Source organism: Acipenser ruthenus, chromosome 15 (genome assembly GCF_902713425.1).
Source record: "Acipenser ruthenus chromosome 15, fAciRut3.2 maternal haplotype, whole genome shotgun sequence".
In the NCBI taxonomy this organism is placed as follows: domain Eukaryota; kingdom Metazoa; phylum Chordata; class Actinopteri; order Acipenseriformes; family Acipenseridae; genus Acipenser; species Acipenser ruthenus.
In genome coordinates, this window is record NC_081203.1 from 4333787 (window position 1) to 4353607 (window position 19821).

The 19821-nt window shown below is 40.1% G+C and overlaps 2 protein-coding genes across 5 annotated transcripts; one reads left to right on the forward strand and one right to left on the reverse strand.

Moving 5' to 3' along the window:
* Positions 1-143: 143 nt before the first annotated feature.
* On the reverse strand, positions 144-5232 carry LOC117421946 (alpha-N-acetylgalactosaminide alpha-2,6-sialyltransferase 3-like). Of its 2 annotated transcripts, none has more exons than XM_034036471.3 (6): positions 5041-5222; positions 4265-4347; positions 3835-3954; positions 3002-3411; positions 2606-2713; positions 144-2413 (listed from the first exon to the last, which is right to left on the reverse strand). In XM_034036471.3, the coding sequence occupies exons 2-6, from the start codon at positions 4274-4276 to the stop codon at positions 2215-2217; spliced, it is 849 nt and encodes a 282-aa protein (XP_033892362.1). In that variant the 5' UTR covers positions 4277-4347; positions 5041-5222; the 3' UTR covers positions 144-2214. The 2 variants fall into 2 exon arrangements, with proteins under 2 accessions (XP_033892362.1, XP_058842901.1); XM_058986918.1 differs by having other exon boundaries at positions 2189-2408; positions 5041-5232.
* A 341-nt stretch (positions 5233-5573) lies between these two features.
* On the forward strand, positions 5574-19129 carry LOC117396658 (mitoguardin 2-like). Of its 3 annotated transcripts, none has more exons than XM_058986917.1 (16): positions 5574-5754; positions 7377-7586; positions 8298-8493; positions 8663-8778; positions 8913-9033; positions 9290-9420; positions 9651-9762; positions 9985-10088; positions 10620-10735; positions 11306-11378; positions 11765-11851; positions 12212-12310; positions 13082-13216; positions 13308-13361; positions 13856-13972; positions 14507-19129. In XM_058986917.1, the coding sequence occupies exons 2-16, from the start codon at positions 7491-7493 to the stop codon at positions 14702-14704; spliced, it is 1755 nt and encodes a 584-aa protein (XP_058842900.1). In that variant the 5' UTR covers positions 5574-5754; positions 7377-7490; the 3' UTR covers positions 14705-19129. The 3 variants fall into 3 exon arrangements, with proteins under 3 accessions (XP_058842900.1, XP_034765184.2, XP_033893587.3); XM_034909293.2 differs by having other exon boundaries at positions 5575-5754; positions 8283-8493; XM_034037696.3 differs by having other exon boundaries at positions 5575-5754; positions 7382-7586; positions 8283-8493.
* The last annotated feature ends 692 nt before the right edge of the window (positions 19130-19821 follow it).

Consider the following 19821-nt stretch of genomic DNA (forward strand, 5'->3'; position numbering starts at 1 on the left):
GGTTAAGTTGCTCAAGTAAGAAGCAGGAAAACCGATTTTAACGCTAGTTTAATGTCAACAAGTAGCATCTTGTGTGATTAAGGTATAAGAAATGTACATCTTTAAAAAAACATAATCTTGAATAACACACAATACCACTTACAAAGTTTTCACTAGGAATTTGCAGTTTAATAGCACTGGGGAGGTCTGTGAGCTCCAAATAAATACATCTTAAAAACAGAAGGCACAGGGTCATTTAAATGCACATAACATTCAAAAGTGCAGATGGTCACACAGTGAGGCTGAACTTAACACAGTATTCTGGCCACAGTAAACATGCTTGATAAATCAGCATCAACAAATATTGGGTATCAGTACCTTAAACAAGGGAGTAGATCCACTTTCATTGTTGTATATAAAATAAATTACTCTAAAGCTCTGTGTGATTCTCCTTGCAAAAGTTTCAGTGGCTCCCGGTTAGAAATAACTTTTCTGTCATTTAAATTAGAATCACTCCAAAAGATCTGTCAGCAATCAAACCTTGCAACATACAGTGCAGATAGCAAGCTGTATCTGTTTAAGCTTTCGTATAAAACACACGTTTCTACCTGAAAACAGAACTCTAGGAACAAAACCACTCAAGACAGCTGACCATTAATAGGTCTTTGGCATGCCCCTATATATTGATAAATAGGATTTCAGCTTGCAGTTATATAAATAATAATTAATACTACTAGCACACTAAATTAAATAAATACATGTGAGTTGAACAGAAATACAATTGCTAATATGTTTTTTCTTTGGGTATAACATTTTGATGTCTATTCCTTCCTGTTCTTTGGTCGAGAAATGTCCAGAGTTCAGTCTAGCAGGGAAATTAATATTTGATACCACTGTATATAATACAAAGTAAGGTGACACAAAGGCAGGCACTCGAATGCTGCCATTTAAGATTTGCCTTCTGCAGGTCGGCATCATGATTTACTTTTACAGGCTATCAGGAACGTCACCCAGGAATTTAGAGGACCTGTTTATGATTAAGTTTTTGTTTACCACAGCATACAAGTCATAATGGATCTATGCAAAACATTTACTGTACAACAAGATGAATACATTTGAGTATAGATTGCATGCTCTTATGTAGCAAAAACAGTAAAAGCTCTGGTATAACAGATGCGATTAACCTTTAAATTTTAGCTTCCTTACAGTACTATAGCAAGACTACATTCTCTGGGTCTGCTTTGGCTTTTAAATAATAAATTATCCCCAGGGGTAAAAAAAAAAACACAACTGGGTGTGGTATTTAAAGAAGATCCATAAAGCATGCATAATCTTCTCATTAGTTCAGTGATCACTATACAAATACTGTGCATTATAAAAAATACATTTTGGAAAAGGAAGGTGTAAATTGGTACAATAACCATGATTAGCCTTTACAGCTCACCTGCGAAGTGCTTGCTATAATAAACTAAGTCACACTGAGAAGTAGGCACATACCTTGAAATAAGGCTTAAAATACTGGAATATATTAATGTAACACACACATTGCCTCAACACAGAATTCCACATGATTTCAACCTCTCTCCATCTTTGTAGGATTCTTATTTTCTGGACACTAATATATTTTATTTATATTTGCAGTGGAATAGATAAGTCCCACTTACTTGAAACAGAAAAGTGCATTTGAAATTGAAAAGTGCATTAAAAAAATGAGTCAACAGCATCTCACTTTGACTAGATACTGTAAACACTGCCCACCAACACCGAGTTCAGTTCTAACCTGTCCACTAAAATCACATCTTGCTTGCAAGACACGTTTTCAATAGGAACTCATGCAGAAACAAAAGTCCACTACATGATTCATAAAGTAAGGCGTGGCAGTGCCCCCTGCTGGCACCTATTCATATTACAATTATCAGCTCAATTTGAGAGGATTGCATGTAAAGACCATTTCTAAACCGTGGTTTCATCAATACTATACAGCAATAAATACAAAAACACTGTGTAGGCATGTAACAAGCTGCATTATCTGATCAACTGGAACCAGTATCTAATACATTGACTGCTATATGTATAAAATACATGCATTATCAATCCTACTGTCTGTTGTCCCTACAGTATGTCAGTAAAGAGGCATCATTCAATAGCCCCAAATAATCTTTGGCTAGCGGTCAGTCTGTTAGATAATACTGCAATACCCCTTATAATACTTTCAAAGAGAAATGGTCAGTGCTCTTAAACAGTGTTGCTCTCTGCCCAGGAGGGGTTCGAGAAGGTCAGGTTTTTGCGTGTGGCCCACTTTGCAAAGATGGCTTTCTCTGTGATGAAGCGGTGCCCCCCCCTGGCTGCTTTCTCGTGGGCTCTGTACATCTGGCACTCATCCAGCCTCCCGTTCTCATAGTAATGGTAAGGCACTGTGTTGTGATTGGCTTGGCTAGGGAGGAAGCACACATCAATGAAATCAGGAGATACTGTTAGTTTTTAAACAAGGGCTAACCTTTAAAAATCCATTCCCTTCTGTATTTTTCATACCAGCAATGTAATCACTGCACAATACAACGGGGTCTTTATAAACCCATTGCATCGCGCTAAATGTTTGTTTAAAACTTAGATCCATTATAGTTACCTGCAATAGTTGTCGTTGATCATGCCATAGACTTGAATACTGTCACACATGCCTAAAGCCAGAATCATTGTGAAGAACCCAGTGCTGAGGAAGGACCCAGATTTAATCCTGCAAACAAGTCATAAGCAAAATAAGGGGCTTCCTCATTTCATTCAAATAACGTGGCAATGTGACTTTTCAGCACTGCAGCCCCTCCTACTCTTCAAATAGTTTTAACCCTTTCATGTGGTGACCTCATATGAGGATGAATTAAATATAAAAAACTCTTCTAGAGTTAATCCAAGGACATACAGAAGACACAAATGCAGAATGACATGTCAATATTTCATGCATGAAAGGGTTTGAAATAAGAATAAATTACTGCTAGTTTTCTTTATTTAAAGAGGCATATGGTACCTGTCTTTTCCAGTTTCATTCTGAAAGATGCTGTCACACTCAAGCATCTTCTCCCTGGTCAGCATGTAGATGTGAGCATCAGGGTACTTTTCCGTCACTTTCACCAGAGCGTTGTAGACTCTGCCCTTCCCATCCTGCCTCATGTTCCTCTCAGGTCCCCAGACCACATACACAGTGTCAGCCTCCTGTCTGAAGAAGCGAGTCTCGTTCCGGAGCAGCAGCGGCACGCTGGTGTGAGAGATGACCCGCAGGCTGGTCTTGCTGCCCACGTCATCCTCGTACCCCAGGGTGGGGGCGTTGTTCATGCGCACCACGCAATCCGATTGGTCGATCTCTTTCCCTTTCCGTGCCCCCAGCATCTGACCCGAATTGGACACAAGGGCACATTGTTTGCAGTGGAAATCCAGTGGCTGAGGAGGTGGGGGAGGGAGAAAGAGAATCATTTTTATTAGTTGTTCTTTTCCTTAGCTTGAAGTTGGTGTTGCCAAGTTGCTGTAAAAGTTATGTATTCTCCCTGCAAAAATGACTCTTAGTACCTAATCTGAAACTTTAATAGTCTGAAACTATAGTTCAGCACACATACTTGGTGTCATCCTAAAACTAGGCAGACCTCTTGGAAAGACCACTGCAATACAAACCTTATGGGTCTGGGTTTTTAAGCACTTTATCCCAGCGCCTGTCCAGTAAGTTAGCAATTTGTTTTTACAAACATCCATGAATTTATTTTAGTTTTTTCTTATTGGGTTTGTAATTAGCAGACTTTTTTGCTTTCAGAATGCAATGAAAAAGAAAACAAATTGCTCTGCATAGCAGCATCTTTTTGATGAACTCACCTGACCAGTAGAGAGGCAGACATATCCCTGCAGCCCGCTCTCACTGTGCGGTTTCACAGCCTTGTAAGAAAAAAATACTGCCAGAGTGGTAACGATCCCCAGTGCAATCCACAACAGCTTCTGTGAATAGAGTAGCAAGTCACGACGGGCCAGATACACACTATATTAGTATTGCTTTAGGAACATCATTAAACAAGATACATCCTGACAGACAGATTTATTCTGCTTTATCTGTAAGGGCATCTAATGTTCTAGAGTGTTAAAAATGATTACAACTGAACTAAAACATGGGATTCAAAATAAACTTCATCAAAAGGCAGAAATACCACTGGCGTGTTGTAGCAGCAGCTACCATTGTAGGCTTTCATTTATTACTTACTATAGTTTACATGGATTAAACTGTGCCGAAACACAAACATAAAAAACTTACCAGAGTTCTCATTTCTTAACAGGGGTGTTCTTAACCCACTTGCTGGTTTATTGCAGTATTATTAACAGGCAGCTGCATTCTTCCTACAAAGGAAAGGCAAACCAGTGCTTTTAAAACCCGACTTCATACGAAGGGGTGCAGGGAGTCTATATGCACGTGACTATATATTGCACCAACCCTTTGGCAACGCAGCTCATGCACATCTATAATCATGTCTGCTAAACTCTTTCAAAGCCGTTTTACTGTACATCGTGACCTGCACCCAAAAGCTGATTGAGGCACATCAAAAAGCCCAAATTCTTGAGATCTTGTAGAAGTTTCATAAATCGATTTTTTTTTTCTTCTTTGTCGGACCGAGATCTTGTGCTACCTACTCAAACAGTATTTACATATGGAATAACGAAGACGTCAGCCGAAGTTTTAGGAAACTGCGAGTTTACAGTCTTGTTAACGTTCTGACGTCAAAATAAATAATGCTAATTGTACTGTCACGAGACTGTTCTAAAACACAGCACTATTATATATATATATATATATATATATATATATATATATAAAAAGCTTATAAGAAAACAAACATTTTCAAAACTAAGGAACATAATGAACAATAGTACTGTTAATAGTTACAAAAGTCCAAACAGAGAAAATACCCCATAAACTATTACTGCACAGACTTTTACATTTTACTACGGTATTATCGACCGAATGAGAGACCCCGCAGTAACGCAAGGTATGGCGAGGGTAAATGAAACATCAAAATACATACAAATACTTACAGCTTTGGTTATAAATTAAGCACGTTTTTCATTCCTGAAGTTAACTACACCCATGTCTTTTTAAGCCCCCATCTGTGTATCAGAAATAACGGTCCTCTATGACAAAAAAATAATGGTTCCACTTAAGAGGACACAAACACAACTAAATTCATTTAAAACCTAACGAAGGTATTTTAAATAGTGCACAGTTGTTAAATTAGACAACCTCAAATGACATGTTGTATATGTGAGGCAATTAATTAGGTGAAAGGTGGGAAACGTTCGTTATGTCCTTATTATTTAAATACAATTTTGTTTAAGCTGAATTCAGAAACATATTTTAATCAAATGTTGTTTTTTATTCAGGTTGGTTTAAATAAACAGGATTTCAAGATTCAGTTTATCTGTAAATATAAAAGGAGGCGTTTTGTTAATAATAACTCCCAGTGTGCCATTCCTTGTAAAGAGTTAATGTCAGTTTGATCCGGTCTGCGTCAAACAAACAGCGTCAAAATTCAGATGCTTTCGAAGCAGGAAGTAAATATCACTTTGCTTCAACTGGCCTGGCTTTCATTGTGGTTCCTATGATTCACAGCCCTCGTCTGGAAATTTGGACACACATTGGTTCACAGCACAGCCCATTATCGCCAGCCCTCCCACTCCGGCGACATGTTAGTACGAACGCCAGAGGAGAAAATGCCCTTCTGTACCAGATGATTGACCATCAGCCGCAGAGTGAGTGAATCAAAAAGAGAAATTATAGTGTACAAAAATAATAACGACACAAGGACAATTCCCTCTCGCTTCCTTATTCCTGTTTCTAAACGCTGCAAGGGTTCAGACTTGGAAAACAATTCTATAGACTGCATTGCAGGACAAGACAAGACTTAGGAAGCAAGGGCAGTCAGAAAAGTGATTTTACAACACATCAGTTTACTTTGGGGGAAAATGTCTTTAAATAAATGCAATTTATAGCTTTAGTCTGTATCAACGTGCTTGCGTGTATCCCGTTATTGTGTGCGGTATATCTTGTGTAGCGAGTAGGTTCCCGTGCACTCGGGAGAGCGGCTTTGTGACTTTGTTTCGGGTCTCTCTTGTGCTAGTGTAGTGTGCAGTTCGCATCTTTTTTTTTATTTAATTGGATTGATTTACCATAATACCATATTACCTTACCACTTTATATTTGATGGAATTAATGTTTAGTTTCTATTTGTGTTCAGTTTTACATAAAACAATACATGGCTTCAGTGAGAAACTAAATACAGTAAACCAAGCACCTCTCCACCTCTGTACTAAAGGAAAACTGACATAGTAATTTGCCGTTTACTGTGCTTTGACGATGCTTATAGCACACATTCACCACGCTTTGACATGGTTAGCCAGGGTTTAACAGTGCATTATATCTGTGATGTACTGTACTTTGCATGTCTGGGATATACCATGATTTCATACACTTTTCCTTTACCTGGCTTCTCTACACTTTGCTAGGGGTCATTCAGTTCAAAAGTTAAAGGGTAGCATTTTTTGTTGAAAGCCTGTGAAAACAATGTTAATTGTCTAGGCCAAAGGTTATCACATATGGTCACACAATCTGGGCAAATGTTCTCAAACGCCAGGCTAAATGGCTTAACTATTTACAGGGATAAAAGTCTTCCAGATCTTTGCACAAGGTACTTCAATGCAAACCGAAACAATGCTGCCCCCATTTCTAAATGCTCTCATTGTAAAAACTACCCTGCTTTTTCCAGTGTTTTAATTAGCATTTGGTGCCACCTGGTGGTAAAATATTGGAATAACGCGCTGTAACCTTCTGCATAATCTGGATATTACCATTGAAATTACTGTATTAATTTTTTAGTGTTCCTAACTACTGTACATCTGTTGAAAAAGAAGAGCTTCTTGTCATTATTTGTGATTATACAGTTTAAAAAAATATATCAAACTGTTCAAATATCCTCTTTCTCTCTCTCTGAAATGTAAAGTTTCACAGGTATGGTGCTGCTGAAAAATGCTTCCCCACTGTTACAAACATTAGAGTGGCATCATAGAAAGTGCAGGGACAAACAGAACCAAGTAGCACAGGTTATTGCAGTAGCGGGGGGAGCAATTTGCGAGCTCACCCATGACGTGGAAGCTTTCTGTTAGGCTTTCAATTGAACAGAGGCTATATGAATTCTACACAGACCAACTAAACTGAATTATCAAAACATACAGAGGAAGAAGAAAAAGTAAAGAAAACACACACAAAAAAGGAATTGCTTTGACTAATCCTCGTTAAGAACCTGGAGATTATCTGCCCTACAAAAATGTTAAGCAGATTTGTGTTCCAGCTCTTCACATGTTTCCGTCACTCTCAGTTCAGGACTTGGAAGGGAATGGAAGGGAAAGGCAGATAAAGGAAGGCAGCTGTCAGAAGTGGCCTCTGGCTTGAAGTTAAACCCGTCTGCACCGCTGAGGATTCGGGTGTTGAAATGTCTCGAAGGAGGAACGACGGCGTCTCCATCGTTCAGGCTCTGGCCATGACCGTGGCTGAGATCCCCATGTTTCTCTACTCCACCTTCGGGCAGGTGAGACTCAATAGCTCTTTGAAACAAAGAAAATTCGGATGCAGTGTGTTTTCAATACAATTGCTGTCTTTATCAGAAGATGTAAATTGCATTATTTTCCAGTGACAAAAACTAGTTAACGTTCAGTACCAAACAAAATTTGCATTCTGTAACAGCTGCTGTATTAAGGTTATTTTCTGTTCACATCTTCTCCAGACACCCCCCTTTACCTGAACCGTACCCCCCCAGTAACCCCGGAGTACTTAAAATGTAGTGTACATGCCAGTGGTCATCATCTTAATTTTGAATTCTGTCTGATTGTTTAGTACTGGACAATAACCATTGCAATGAAAGCAATGACTGAAAATGTGCGCATTTAAAGAAAGTGTTTTTACTTTGTAAGAAGTGTTGCAGCAATCGCTGTATACTGTATGTAATCAAGGCTAACAACAGAACAGACAGGGTCGTTTGAGCAGACTGATGGATGCTGTCCAGTTTGTCCAGTCTCTATCGACATTTACAAGCTGACTTTACAAGAGCCCATATAGACTATAAGACCAGGGATACAGTACCGGCTATCCATTTAATTTAGCAAAGCGTTTTACATGTTGCTTGTTTTACATCACGTACAACAAAAACAAATTTGACAGCGTACATGACGGTGATCATCTATTAAACAGAGAGAAAGTGCGGTCCTTACCTTTGACCCCTCTGTAGTCTGTTTTCTCCCAGCTGAGGCTGTCCCCGAACCTGAAGAAGGTGCTCTTTGCCACGGCGCTGGGCAGTGTCGCCCTGGCCCTCACCGCACACCAGCTAAAGAGACGACGGCACAAGAGGAAGCAGATCACCCCAGGCAAGGAGGCCCAGAAACAGCAGCCTGTCCCGGGGTCCCTACTGAGGACAGGGAGACCCTCATCTCTGAAGAGAGGTAAAGAGCCCCCAGAGAGCATCAGACACTTAATAATCATCAAAAACGTATTGAGAAAAAAAAAATAGATGTATGAGAAAACTGTATTATTTAAAAGCAATAGGATTAAGAATATAAAAGTTCAGGACAAGAAGTGTAATGATACTTGTGGGTTGCTTGTCCGTTGCAGCTCCGTACCCGGGCCGGAGGGTGACGAGCCCCAGTAGCCACAGCAATGACACCCTGAGTGGGATCTCCTCCATCGCCCCCAGCAAGCACTCCAGCTCCTCCCACAGCCTGGCATCGGTGAGTCAGGATCCAGAGCCGCCATCAAAGGAGCGCTTTGTTATTCTGGAAGTAGATGTTCATATTTAGTACTAGCCTTTCAGTCAATCCAGTTCCTGATGCTATTTGTCTCTCTTCTGAATCTTCTCATTAAGATGCGAGTGCCACTCTCATCAAGCCAGGCAGCCAGTCTCGGAGCACCCTGGGAGGCTGAGGTGGTGGAAGAGGAGGAGCCTGGGAATGCGGAGGACAACGCAGATAATCTCTATGTCCTGGGTAGGGTGCAGACTTTGTAACCCACTGCAGCTGGGAGGAGATCCTTTAGTAATGATATAATTTGCTTTCTGTTTTGTTTTCGAGCTCATTAAAAGGGCACCGGCTACAGTGAAGAACTTTCCTTTATAGTCCTCCCCCATCTTATTTCACTTGTGACCTGAGCTGGGCTGGAGCTTAATGTTCTGCCAACTTCGGCCATCAGTTCAATGAAACCGGGCGGAAACCATGCTAACCCTTTCGATCCTGATCCATGCAGGAATGGAGCTGTTTGAGGAAGCCCTGCAGAAGTGGGAGCAAGCTCTGAACATCCGCCAGCGAAGTGGATCCAACATGACCAGCAGGAACAGCCTGGTCTCCCAGAAACCAGCTGTGGAGGAGCAACCCGAGGTACCAGAACCCCTCCGTCCTCTCTCTCTGTCCATCAGCAATCCCAGTTACACTGTGCCAGCCCCGCCACACACACACTTTATTGTTTTTACTGTGACTGGTTTTGTTTCTAGTGAAATTAAAATTAGACAGCAGTGGATCGCTGTGACAAAATAGCCCTTTTAAATGATGACTCTTTTGTCCGTGTTCATCCTGCTTTCTCCCTGAGTCACTGTGCGGTTGGTTTTCAGGCTCGGAACAAGGGGTTTGCAGAGAAGCTGGAGACTCTCCTCCATCGGGCGTACAACCTCCAGGAAGAGTTTGGGAGCACCATCCCGCCAGACAGCCTGCTGCCAGACTTTGGTAAACACCAAGAGGAGGCATTATGGGACATTTCTTTTTTCTTCAAAAAGTTTGAGTTTTAAGCAGCGTCATAAAGTATTTTTGCTCGTTGCACGATAAATTAACAAACAAGAGTTTATGCAGTCTGAAATCTAGATCTGCATGGCCTCAAATTTGAATGTTTTTTTAATGTATGCATCTGTATGTGGCCTTCCTAAGATGCGCACTTTCTCCGGTTTGCAGAGAGTGAGGGGACATTAATCCTGCCCAATGCGGAGGGCTCCGATCGGATGCAGATGGATGGGGCCAGTGGCACCTCTGAAGATTCCTTCTTCTCTGCAGCTGAGGTGAGTGTGTGTCCCTCGGCAGGGCTTTACTATAGATTCTTATGGTTCCTAAGTAAGCATTTTAACATCTGATCCTTTTTTTCAAACGTATAATATGATCTTGCCTGATCGATGACGCACACACTGGCACTGGCTGTAAAGCTTGCGTGGTCCATGTCACGTTAAATCTATGTTAACCAGCATATTAAAGCAGAGCCGTACTGACAACCAGTGAGCTTTTAAACAGCCATAATAACACAAATAGTGTTAATGTCTCGGATAAGTACAGTACTTGATGATTTGACCACATTATTCTAAGACGCTGCTTCAGTGCTTTTTTTTTGTTGCTAATTTTGGTGTACTGTGTTTGTACCTTAGTATTCTGTCCAACTCTTATTCAGTTTCTATCTGATGTTTATGGTCTGTGTTACGTGAAGTCTCTCCCAGTCCTAAGCAGAGCTGGATTGACTGGAGCTTGAGATCTTGCTTGTGTTTCCTATGGCCCCCACAGATGTGCATTAACTCTGCAACCCCTACCCCTCCTTTATTCAGCTTTTTGATGCTCTTTCGTTTGATGGTGAAGCATTCCCTCCCTCGAAGCCGGCGGGTCTGTATGAAGAAGCCCTGATGCAGGTGAGGGAGGGGCAGGTCTGCTGCAGGACCCTCAGGTATGAATGAGCACCACTGCCTTGATTGCTTGTACTTTTGAGTGTCAGATTTCAACTGGGATTGTGTCTTGACGTTTCTTTAGATTTACAATGAAGGGATTGTTTTTTTATATGTACATATCTTTAAAAATATCAACAAAACACAGGGGGTGTACAACAAACACCAGTAAGCAACTCTGAGAGTCACTGTAAAGAGTAATCCAGTAAAAATGTAATAAAAAAAATAAAATCATTTTCAGCTTGCCCACTTGTCAATCAGTAATCACTGAGTTGATATATCTGTGCACTAGTTTACAGTCAATTTGTACAGGACCTCTATAGTTCTGCTTGAAACCTACAATGAGTAAAAGTAAAATAGAAGCACCTACAACATTACTAGCAATGCTAACTTCACTTTCTGCTCAACACCATGTACTAAATGAATGGAGCGGCGTGTGAGGTAGTTTATGAATGATGTGTCTGGTGTGGCTGAGGGAGATATAGTTGAGATATTGTTGAGGTAGATGCACTGCAGTGCTAGGAGGAGGTCTATATGTAAACAACATGTGACCACTGTACTTTGACTTGTAGGACAGAGCTGCTGGAATGTTACAGTGACCAGGACTTCCTGTCAAAGCTGCAGTGTGTGCGGCAGGCATTCCAGGTACGCTGCTCTCCTGAATGAACCCCCGTGGGAATGAAGGACAGGACTGTGGTTAGATCTAATAGGCAGGGATAAGGTATAACAGGGAATTGCCAGCATCACATTGGCTATTGCAGAAACCTATTTCTGGGGGGATGAAAGGAAGAACACATAGCTTGCCCAGTCATTCTGCATTGGCATTGGTCCAGTCATGGTCGCTATCACAGACCCTTGTTGGCATCTATCGTGGAATACCTTCCCTTTCATCAAGTGAGACATTCTTGGAAATAAAAAAAAGAAAAGTATGTGCCGCATGTGTTTTTGTCGATCTCCAAGCCAGTGGTATCTAAGGGAGATTGTATTAGGGGACAGCTCTGTAAGCAGTGTCTCTCTGCTGGCTTTTGCAGTTATTGCTGCAGGACGAGAGTCATCGGCTGTTTTTCACGGAGATTGGAAAGCAGATGATCTCTGGACTCATGATCAAGGCAGGCAAGGTGAGCAGAAGCACAGGACAGTGCAGCACATCCAACCCAACACCGAAACATCAATTCAGTACAACAATAGAAAATCCACTTTAGAGGCAATGTTCACTAGATTGTGTGGTATGCTAAAGAACAGAACAGCTTGCTACCGAATGACCGTAGGACAATCACATAATAACATGCAGTAAGAGACATGCGGACAGCAGTCTTCACAATAACTAAAGCTCATTTTGGAATCCCCTACCAATTACATAATCATGCGACCCAGTGATTCTACCATGACTTTAGTAACCAGGAAACATATGGGCAAAAAGCACAAGGAAAATGAATGTATAGTAGTGGTTAATGTGCTACAATGTGTTTGTCCCGCAGAGCCCAAAGGGGTTCCTGGAAAGCTACGAAGAGATGCTGCGCTATACCCAGAGAGGGGAAACCTGGGCAACCACCCAGATGGAGCTGGAGGGGCGAGGGGTAAGACCCGGGACACTTCATGGAGAGAAAGGGAGTCCTGGGATGAAAACTGTAGTTTTTGTTTTATTACAAATTTGGTGTATACAGATTTTTCAAGTGCAGTTCTGCTATCATTATTACAGTTCTAAAAGATACACCGTCCTTATTGATTGGTTTGCTTCCAGTTTAATTGCAGTAGATGGCACTGTAATCCTAGAGGCATTAATCGGTGGGTTAATGTAGAAGGAGCAGTCCTGTATAAGACTGAGCTGTGCACTCCCACCTCCTGCTTTCTCTTAACCAGCAAGAATGGAACGTCAGCAAATTAAAAATGCATGTGAGGGTTCTTACACTTATTATTGATGAGCTGACTTTGCTCTCAGCTTGTCATTAGATACCAGGACAAGCGAGGATGAGATGTGTTTATTAAGGCAGCTAGCTCATTAAAAACATTTGCATAAATTCCAATAGCAGACATATATTTAGTAAACATGTGGTCTAAGTGACTCTACTAAGTTTGATCAAACACTTGTTCCAGGACTATATATAAATATGTAGGGTATCTGTGCAAATGAGATTAGTGGGACTTTTAAGAGGACATTTCAGATTGCATCAAGCTTGTCCTAGGAGCAGTTACCTCATCACAGCAAAGAACCTGTTGACAGGTTTTCAATTTTGTGCTTTATTTAATGCACCCTGTTGAGTAATTACCACAGCATATGTAAACTCAGCAGTCCCTGTGATTGAAAGCAATTGAATTGAATGACATTGAATTCCTGTCCCTTCTCCCAGGTTGTGTGCATGAACTTCTTCGACATTGTGCTGGATTTCATCCTGATGGACGCCTTTGAGGACTTGGAGAGCCCTCCCTCCTCCGTCGTGGCTGTCCTCCGTAACCGCTGGCTCTCTGACAGCTTCAAGGAGACGGTAAGTTACGTCCCACGTTATACCTTTACCTGGTAAGGACCCTCAAATATGACATGAGCATGCGTGAAGTTGTGTGTTGCTTGTTTTTCAGGCACTGGTGACAGCCTGCTGGTCAGTATTAAAGGCAAAAAGACGTCTCCTCATGGTAAGTCCACCCAGAAAAGCTCTACCTGCCTTACTAAAACATGGTAGACCTTGTTGTCTATAAAAAATATTCTTCGAATCAGATACCAGATTACTTGTGTTTCTAATGTCCGTGCATGGCTGCTATCAAATCTTGCATCAGCAGCTTCCTGGGCTCAAAAGCTGAGCGACTTTCTCTTCATACATTTGCTGGTATGTATTTCAGTGGTTGTATTATTGCATCATTACATTCACTAAGCGCAAAATGAAAGCTCAGCTACTTGATGGTTTAAACTTATGTCTTACGTAGTTCTGATTAATTTATGGCATGTTCATTTAAATGACACCATAATGCGAAACACTCAAACATAGAGCTCATCTTCAGTAAAACAGAGCAATCATTTCTTAACAATTTCTTTAGTTGTTTCAGAGTGAAAGAAAAGTGTGAATAATGACTTGAATATTCAGGAAGTTTATTGATTTTATGTTTTCATTTTTTTTAACCCTTATTTTTAGGTACCAGACGGCTTTATCTCCCATTTTTACTCAATTTCGGAACATGTAAGCCCTGTTCTAGCCTTCGGATTCCTGGGCCCCAAGCAGCAGCTCTGTGAGGTCTGCAATATCTTTAAGGTAAGACTCGGCGAGATGGTGTATTGTAATAACAACACAGTCCTTATCGTGGCTTCCAAACAACTAAAGCTGTGATAAAGATCAATGCAATCATGCTATGTTAAAAATGATGAAAAATGCCCAAAACACGAAGCTGCTTGATAACTTGATAAGTCCCACTTTTTGATGCTGTGAAAACCCTGTTGTGTAAAGGGGGTTAACAGTTTCTTAGTCTGTCCAGGAGCAAGCAGATTGCCGTGCTTCAAACACGACCATTATCAACCCATAAAGATTGTACCTTTACCCATTGGGTCCTGCTGGCAATTCAATGAATTTGTTTTATGAAGCCATAAATGTATTATAGTCTTGGTTGGTATTGGTGCCGGTTTTTACAAATGTTGTAAGTAATAAAGTAATATCCTTAAAAAAGACCATAACCCCTGCAGCCTTTTATATACAATAATCAATTTAGATCATAAATAGAGGTCACTAAAACGAATGCCTCAAGAATAAAAGTATGTGAAATAAATGTATTTTTCTGTGTTCCGTTCACAGCAACAGATCGTTCATTACCTGAAGGACATGTTTGACCACGATAAAGTCCGCTACACATCATGTCAGTCTCTGGCTGACGATATCTTGCGGTTGTCACGGCGACGCAGTGAAATTCTTCTCGGTTACCTGGGCATTGACAGCCTATCAGAGACCAACGGAACCTTGCCCCTTGGCAACGGGCCTTCACCGCACAACTAGAAGGCTTGTTTCTAATCTGACTGTATTTTTATCCAGCGGACAGGGTCTGGAGTACTCTGGGAACTAGCCATGAACGTTCCAATGATTTAACAGCTATCCGTTGAAGATCCAGCAATTTTGCTTCGTCTGCATGCCCACCGTGAAAATCAAGCATTTATTTGAGAAACCGGGGAGAGATTAATAACTATTTGCTGTTGTAACATTTGTTGGTCAACTGAATTATGACACAAATTTGTGGTGTTACATTGCACTCAAATGTACTCTACGGTGCTAGGGTAACCAATTGAGACAAATTACTTTTTAAATTATTATTCTTTTTATTAATATTATTAATGCTATTGTTTCAGTCTTTCAGTACTCTTGATTTAAACTGGAAGATACTCATGTCAAGCAGCTAAATGTCTTGGTCAGAGCCTTCATTACTGACGAAGATATCAGCCAAAAGGTTTTGAGCTTCTTGGAGGGTTAGAGGGAATTGTAAGGATGTACCCTTTTTCACTGGCCCAGCTGAGAATGTTTATTTAGGAAGATTTAACTGAGATGCCACATCTGGTTTCCAATGGAAGATCCAGCTTCTCTCATCCTAACAAGACAGATGCTCACAGCATATTTTTCTTATGAGGAATTCTGCATTGAGCAATAAAAGCTGGGATTTAAACCAGGATCTGTTTGCTTGAACCATGCACATGCATCAGGTATGTACCTGTGGACATGGGACTGTGTCTGAGGAGTCTAAGAAGATTCCCAGCGGTTCTTCAAATACAAAATCAATGGAGGAGACCTGACTGAGGATCCTATTGGAGCCATGCAGACCGATGCATACTAAACCCAGAGAATTCTCTGTTTGTTCCTAGCTTTCATCAAAAATAACAACACCACTTGCTGTGTTTCTTCTCAGTAGAATGGCCAGTATGCAGCCTCAAGCCACTAAGTTTGAAAGCACTGACAGATGTTTTTTTTTTCATTGTAATAACTCCCACATGTGAAGTCCCAAGCATTGCTTACACCTGGGTTTGCGTCATTGCATCAGATGGTCTGTTCAATTTGAGATTCTTTGAAATGTGAAATCTATGGTTGTTGCACAAGGCCATCCCTGGTCCTGGAGAGCCACAATCCTGCAGGTTTTCTGGGTATCTTTAAATCATCAATGGTTAAAGACCTGGAAAAACGGTTAGTGTTGACCAATTAAGAAATTAATTGGTTCAATTAAGTAATTGAAAACGCTGGTGGAACAAAAACTATAAGATCGTGCGGCTCTCCAGGACCACAGCTGGCCATCCCTGGTCTTTACCATCATTAGATGTTTTAAATACTTTTGTTTAAGTGCAGCATTCATGAGCACTACAGTTTGGCTTTGCCAGACGTTACAGTAAAGTTAATGATTTCCATAAGCCCAGGCAATTTGAGGTGAAGAGATATGGAAAGATCTTTCGCAGTAAATGGAGACTCGCGGTCCTTTAGGGCTACAAGAAGAGGCCATCACCAAAAGTGTTGGTAAGAGTTGGATTATATTGTCTATGCACCCCTCCCTCCTCTCGGATACAGTACCAGTACAAATTACGGAAACAACAAATGATTACAGCAAGACTAGAGGTTGGGATTGTATTGCCCATTTTTTCTGACTCAGACCCTTTACTTGCTGAATATCTTGGTATCCCTGAATAGATAATCGTCTCCTCTCAAGAAAAATATGCTAAATGTTTTAATGAGCAAGGCATCGCACAGTAGAATGGAACCCGAAATGTTAAAATTTTTCTAGGAAAGCAGTACAACTGGGGATGGGGAGTTTGTTGCCCGATAACTTCACTCAGTCTACTTGCTCACTAAATATCTTGTTGTCCCTGAAAAGGTCATTCCCACCCCTAGTATTGCTTGAAATCATTTGTTGTTCCCATAATTTGTGCCCGTACTGTATGTACTTTACTCTACATAGTGTATATGTTAGAGGACAATCTAGGAATCTTTATATCAATCAATATCAATCTTTATTCCCATCTTCATTCTTGACTCCCCTTATGTTGGTAGTAGCTCCTAGCTGCAATACAAATGGTTGTTATAGCCCTGGGTATTTGACTTGGCTTCATATAATGGTAAAAACTAAAAGACAACCATGCTTCTTCTTATTTTTGTTTCTGATGTATGTGTAAGAGTTATGATAGTTTACAATAGGGAAGAGTGTATTTGATTTAATTTACCAGCACACCATTTTGCCATAGACTGAACTGAGACTGGCAGCCACAATCTCTTGGCTGCCAGTGACTGGCATTATAACCAGAAGGCAACGATGCCTCCTATTATTAGTCTGTTTTATCTTAACCCTTTATGACAATAAAAATACATAATTGTGTATGGAAGGCACTAACGGGTTAAAATAAACATTTACATTGTCAAATTGTTTTTCTGCACAGACTCTCATTGTATTTGAACACATCAAATGTTATTTTATAGTCTTGATAGCAGAAGAAAATCACTGCTTCTCCTAGTAGATATTGTATATAATTTTTGATGACCTAAAGCCAAACGTCCATGTTAAGAAAATGAGTGGTGTCAGGTATTATGTTTCAAAACTGATTCACTGTTTTAATAAGCCTTTGAATGTATGTTTTAAAAATTAACGAATTATTTAATTTAACAATAAATGTATCCTACTTTTCCATGTCAGTCTAAATAATCTGAAAGGTGACTAAGTCTTTCTATATTTCTAGTCTGCTGCCAGGGAATGACAGATTGAATTCTATGTTCCTTTTTTTTTCTTAGTGTTTTACAAAAAAAGGATGTGATCCCGTATGACAAACTAATCAGAACGCTTGTCAAACAGTAAATCAGGGTTTTGTCTGATAGGCCCTTGTTTTTTATCCTGTGGACAGGGTCTGGAGTATTCTGGGAACTAAAGGGATAGTTCTGCAGTGATCTGTAAAATAAGGTGCAGGAGACAGTAATAATAAGCCAAATAGTTACTGATCCTCGGGGTGCCCTGCGGAACAAGCAAAATATAAAGTTGGGTTAATATGTCCTGTATTCCAAATGGCAAGGCTAATCCACTTCTCTTTCAGTAATGAAACGAGTTTCAGCACTACTGGCACGATTTTCTGTGCTTGACCCAGAACTGAAAAGCATGTGGAAGCTCTCATGTCTCCTGCAGCTAATCATGATTAACACACTGCAGGCCAATGGAAAAAGTTTTGAAATACTACTGTTTATCACAACTGCATGTTTTATTTCCCTAAAATGCTATTTGTCTTTCTGACAATACCCAGGAGCTGCACGTGTGCTCATAAATTCAAGTGTTCCTTGCACAGAAGTCTAGATTCGACTCCATTTTGTTAAAATCCCTTTTGGTGCTGTTGAATCTAAAAGGCTCATTTAACACAGAACATGTTTTGAAAACTTAAGCAGCTTTCAAATTTTACAATCTGGTCCATTTGTCTTTCTCGCAGAAAGGCCTCAGCTTGATTGCTGGCATTGTGTACATTAATATCGACAGGAAATCCTTGCTTGATTGCTGGCATTGTGTACATTAATATCGACAGGAAAGTTCCTATTACAATATATTACCTCCTACTATCTAATGAAGTATTCCTATGGCAGGTTAATGCTCCAAAACAGAGGAAAATGTCTATCTGTAGTTGATGGCATTGCTGTGATGGATGGCTTTTGGAACAGCAGGACATTTGATGTATTTTCTTCTGTGTAAGTGCACAGGACAAGAACAGGAACGTCATAACAGTTCAGTTTTACACTGGCAATGCTGTACAGGCTAAATATAATCCTGGAGTGCTGGCATTTTTTAATCTTATCTTGTAAAAGCCTATGCAAAGCGTTCTGACACCAGGCCAGGGGGGATCTAAACATGGCACTTTCCTACTTAAAAACTCTGTATACTTTCTCTGGGGAAAAAACACATTTACATCCCCCTTCCCCTGTTATTTATTTAAGCCAGTATATATGTGTGGACCCGTCCACTGACTTCAGATGCTGTGCAAGGATACAGTGGTATTTAAAGTTGAAAATGTGAAAAATCTTGCTCATTTTTAATGTTACAAAACTTGATGTGGGGTTTTAAACCAGGTTTATATTCAGTTTTGTATATTTCAATTTGTACTAGAGCCCGTTTCAGTGCATTTTTACTGTTCCGATCCATGTTTACAAGTGACTTCTGACTCCCCTCTTACACCCTAGGCAGCTTGTTTTGACCATGATTCTTAGAACCATTTTTAGTCTAATTCAGCTTCATAAATCATAATCCTTCCCTGAATGTAATTGTGTGCCTGCTTTCCTTTTTTTTATGTTTAACATTTTTGTTCTGCAAATATTGTGCATTTTCTTCTTTTCGTTGTGGTGCCCTAATTTGATACGTTCTCGGTTTTTGTTGGAGTATCTTCAACGAATGCATACAAATTCCAATAAAATGTAGGAACCATCAAATGGTGTCAAGGAGTTTTGTGTTACCTGTGTGGATTAAGAACTACAGTAGAGGGTAAAAATTAACCTGGGTGCCTAACCAATTGGAGTCTCCAATGGGACTTATACCAATACAAAATCAAATCACGGAGTGATTGCTTCCTGATTGGGACCGGCTAATCATACCGTACCAGCAGTGTAAACTGAAGAGGCAGACTCCAAGTGTTTGAAAAGGGATAATGATCTAACCAGAAACTATAGAAAATAATACACAACACACAAACTAGGACATGTAACTGCTAAGATAATAACAATGTCCAATACAAGCAGATTGTATTACATAATCAGAGCTTTTATACAAACATAGGCCTGCCTGGCTTGAGAAACTGATCATTTTCAATGATGTGAAATTCTGTCAGTATGATCGCAATTTGATAACCTATTACACTATGTAACACAATTTTTGTTCCTGGGTAGTAAGTGTTATTTCCTAATTGCTTATGCCTCAAAAGTATAGAAAATGGCTATTATTCCCCACAAACTTTGCTTTTGTGACCAGGACAGTGATATTTTGAAATTTACCTATTTCCAATGAGAAAACGGGCGAATTTGTGTCTTTTCGTTCACATAAAGTCAGAAAAAAACAACATATGTATCCAAATTAACATGTATTTATACTAAAATAATAAAAAAATGACTACAAAAGATTTAGAAGT

Bases quoted from the DNA above. Each gene is read 5' to 3' on its own strand.
- LOC117421946 (XM_034036471.3), bottom strand. The intron at 3,412-3,834 runs GTGAGTTCATCA...CCACCTCCTCAG, and splicing joins TCTGCCTCTCTACTGGTCAG to CCACTGGATTTCCACTGCAA. The intron at 2,714-3,001 runs GTACCATATGCC...ACTTGTTTGCAG, and splicing joins AATGAAACTGGAAAAGACAG to GATTAAATCTGGGTCCTTCC.
- LOC117396658 (XM_034909293.2), top strand. From the start codon at position 7,491: ATGTCTCGAAGGAGGAACGACGGCGTCTCCATCGTTCAGGCTCTGGCC. The intron at 8,494-8,662 runs GTAAAGAGCCCC...TGTCCGTTGCAG, and splicing joins ACCCTCATCTCTGAAGAGAG to CTCCGTACCCGGGCCGGAGG. The intron at 9,421-9,650 runs GTACCAGAACCC...GTTGGTTTTCAG, and splicing joins CTGTGGAGGAGCAACCCGAG to GCTCGGAACAAGGGGTTTGC.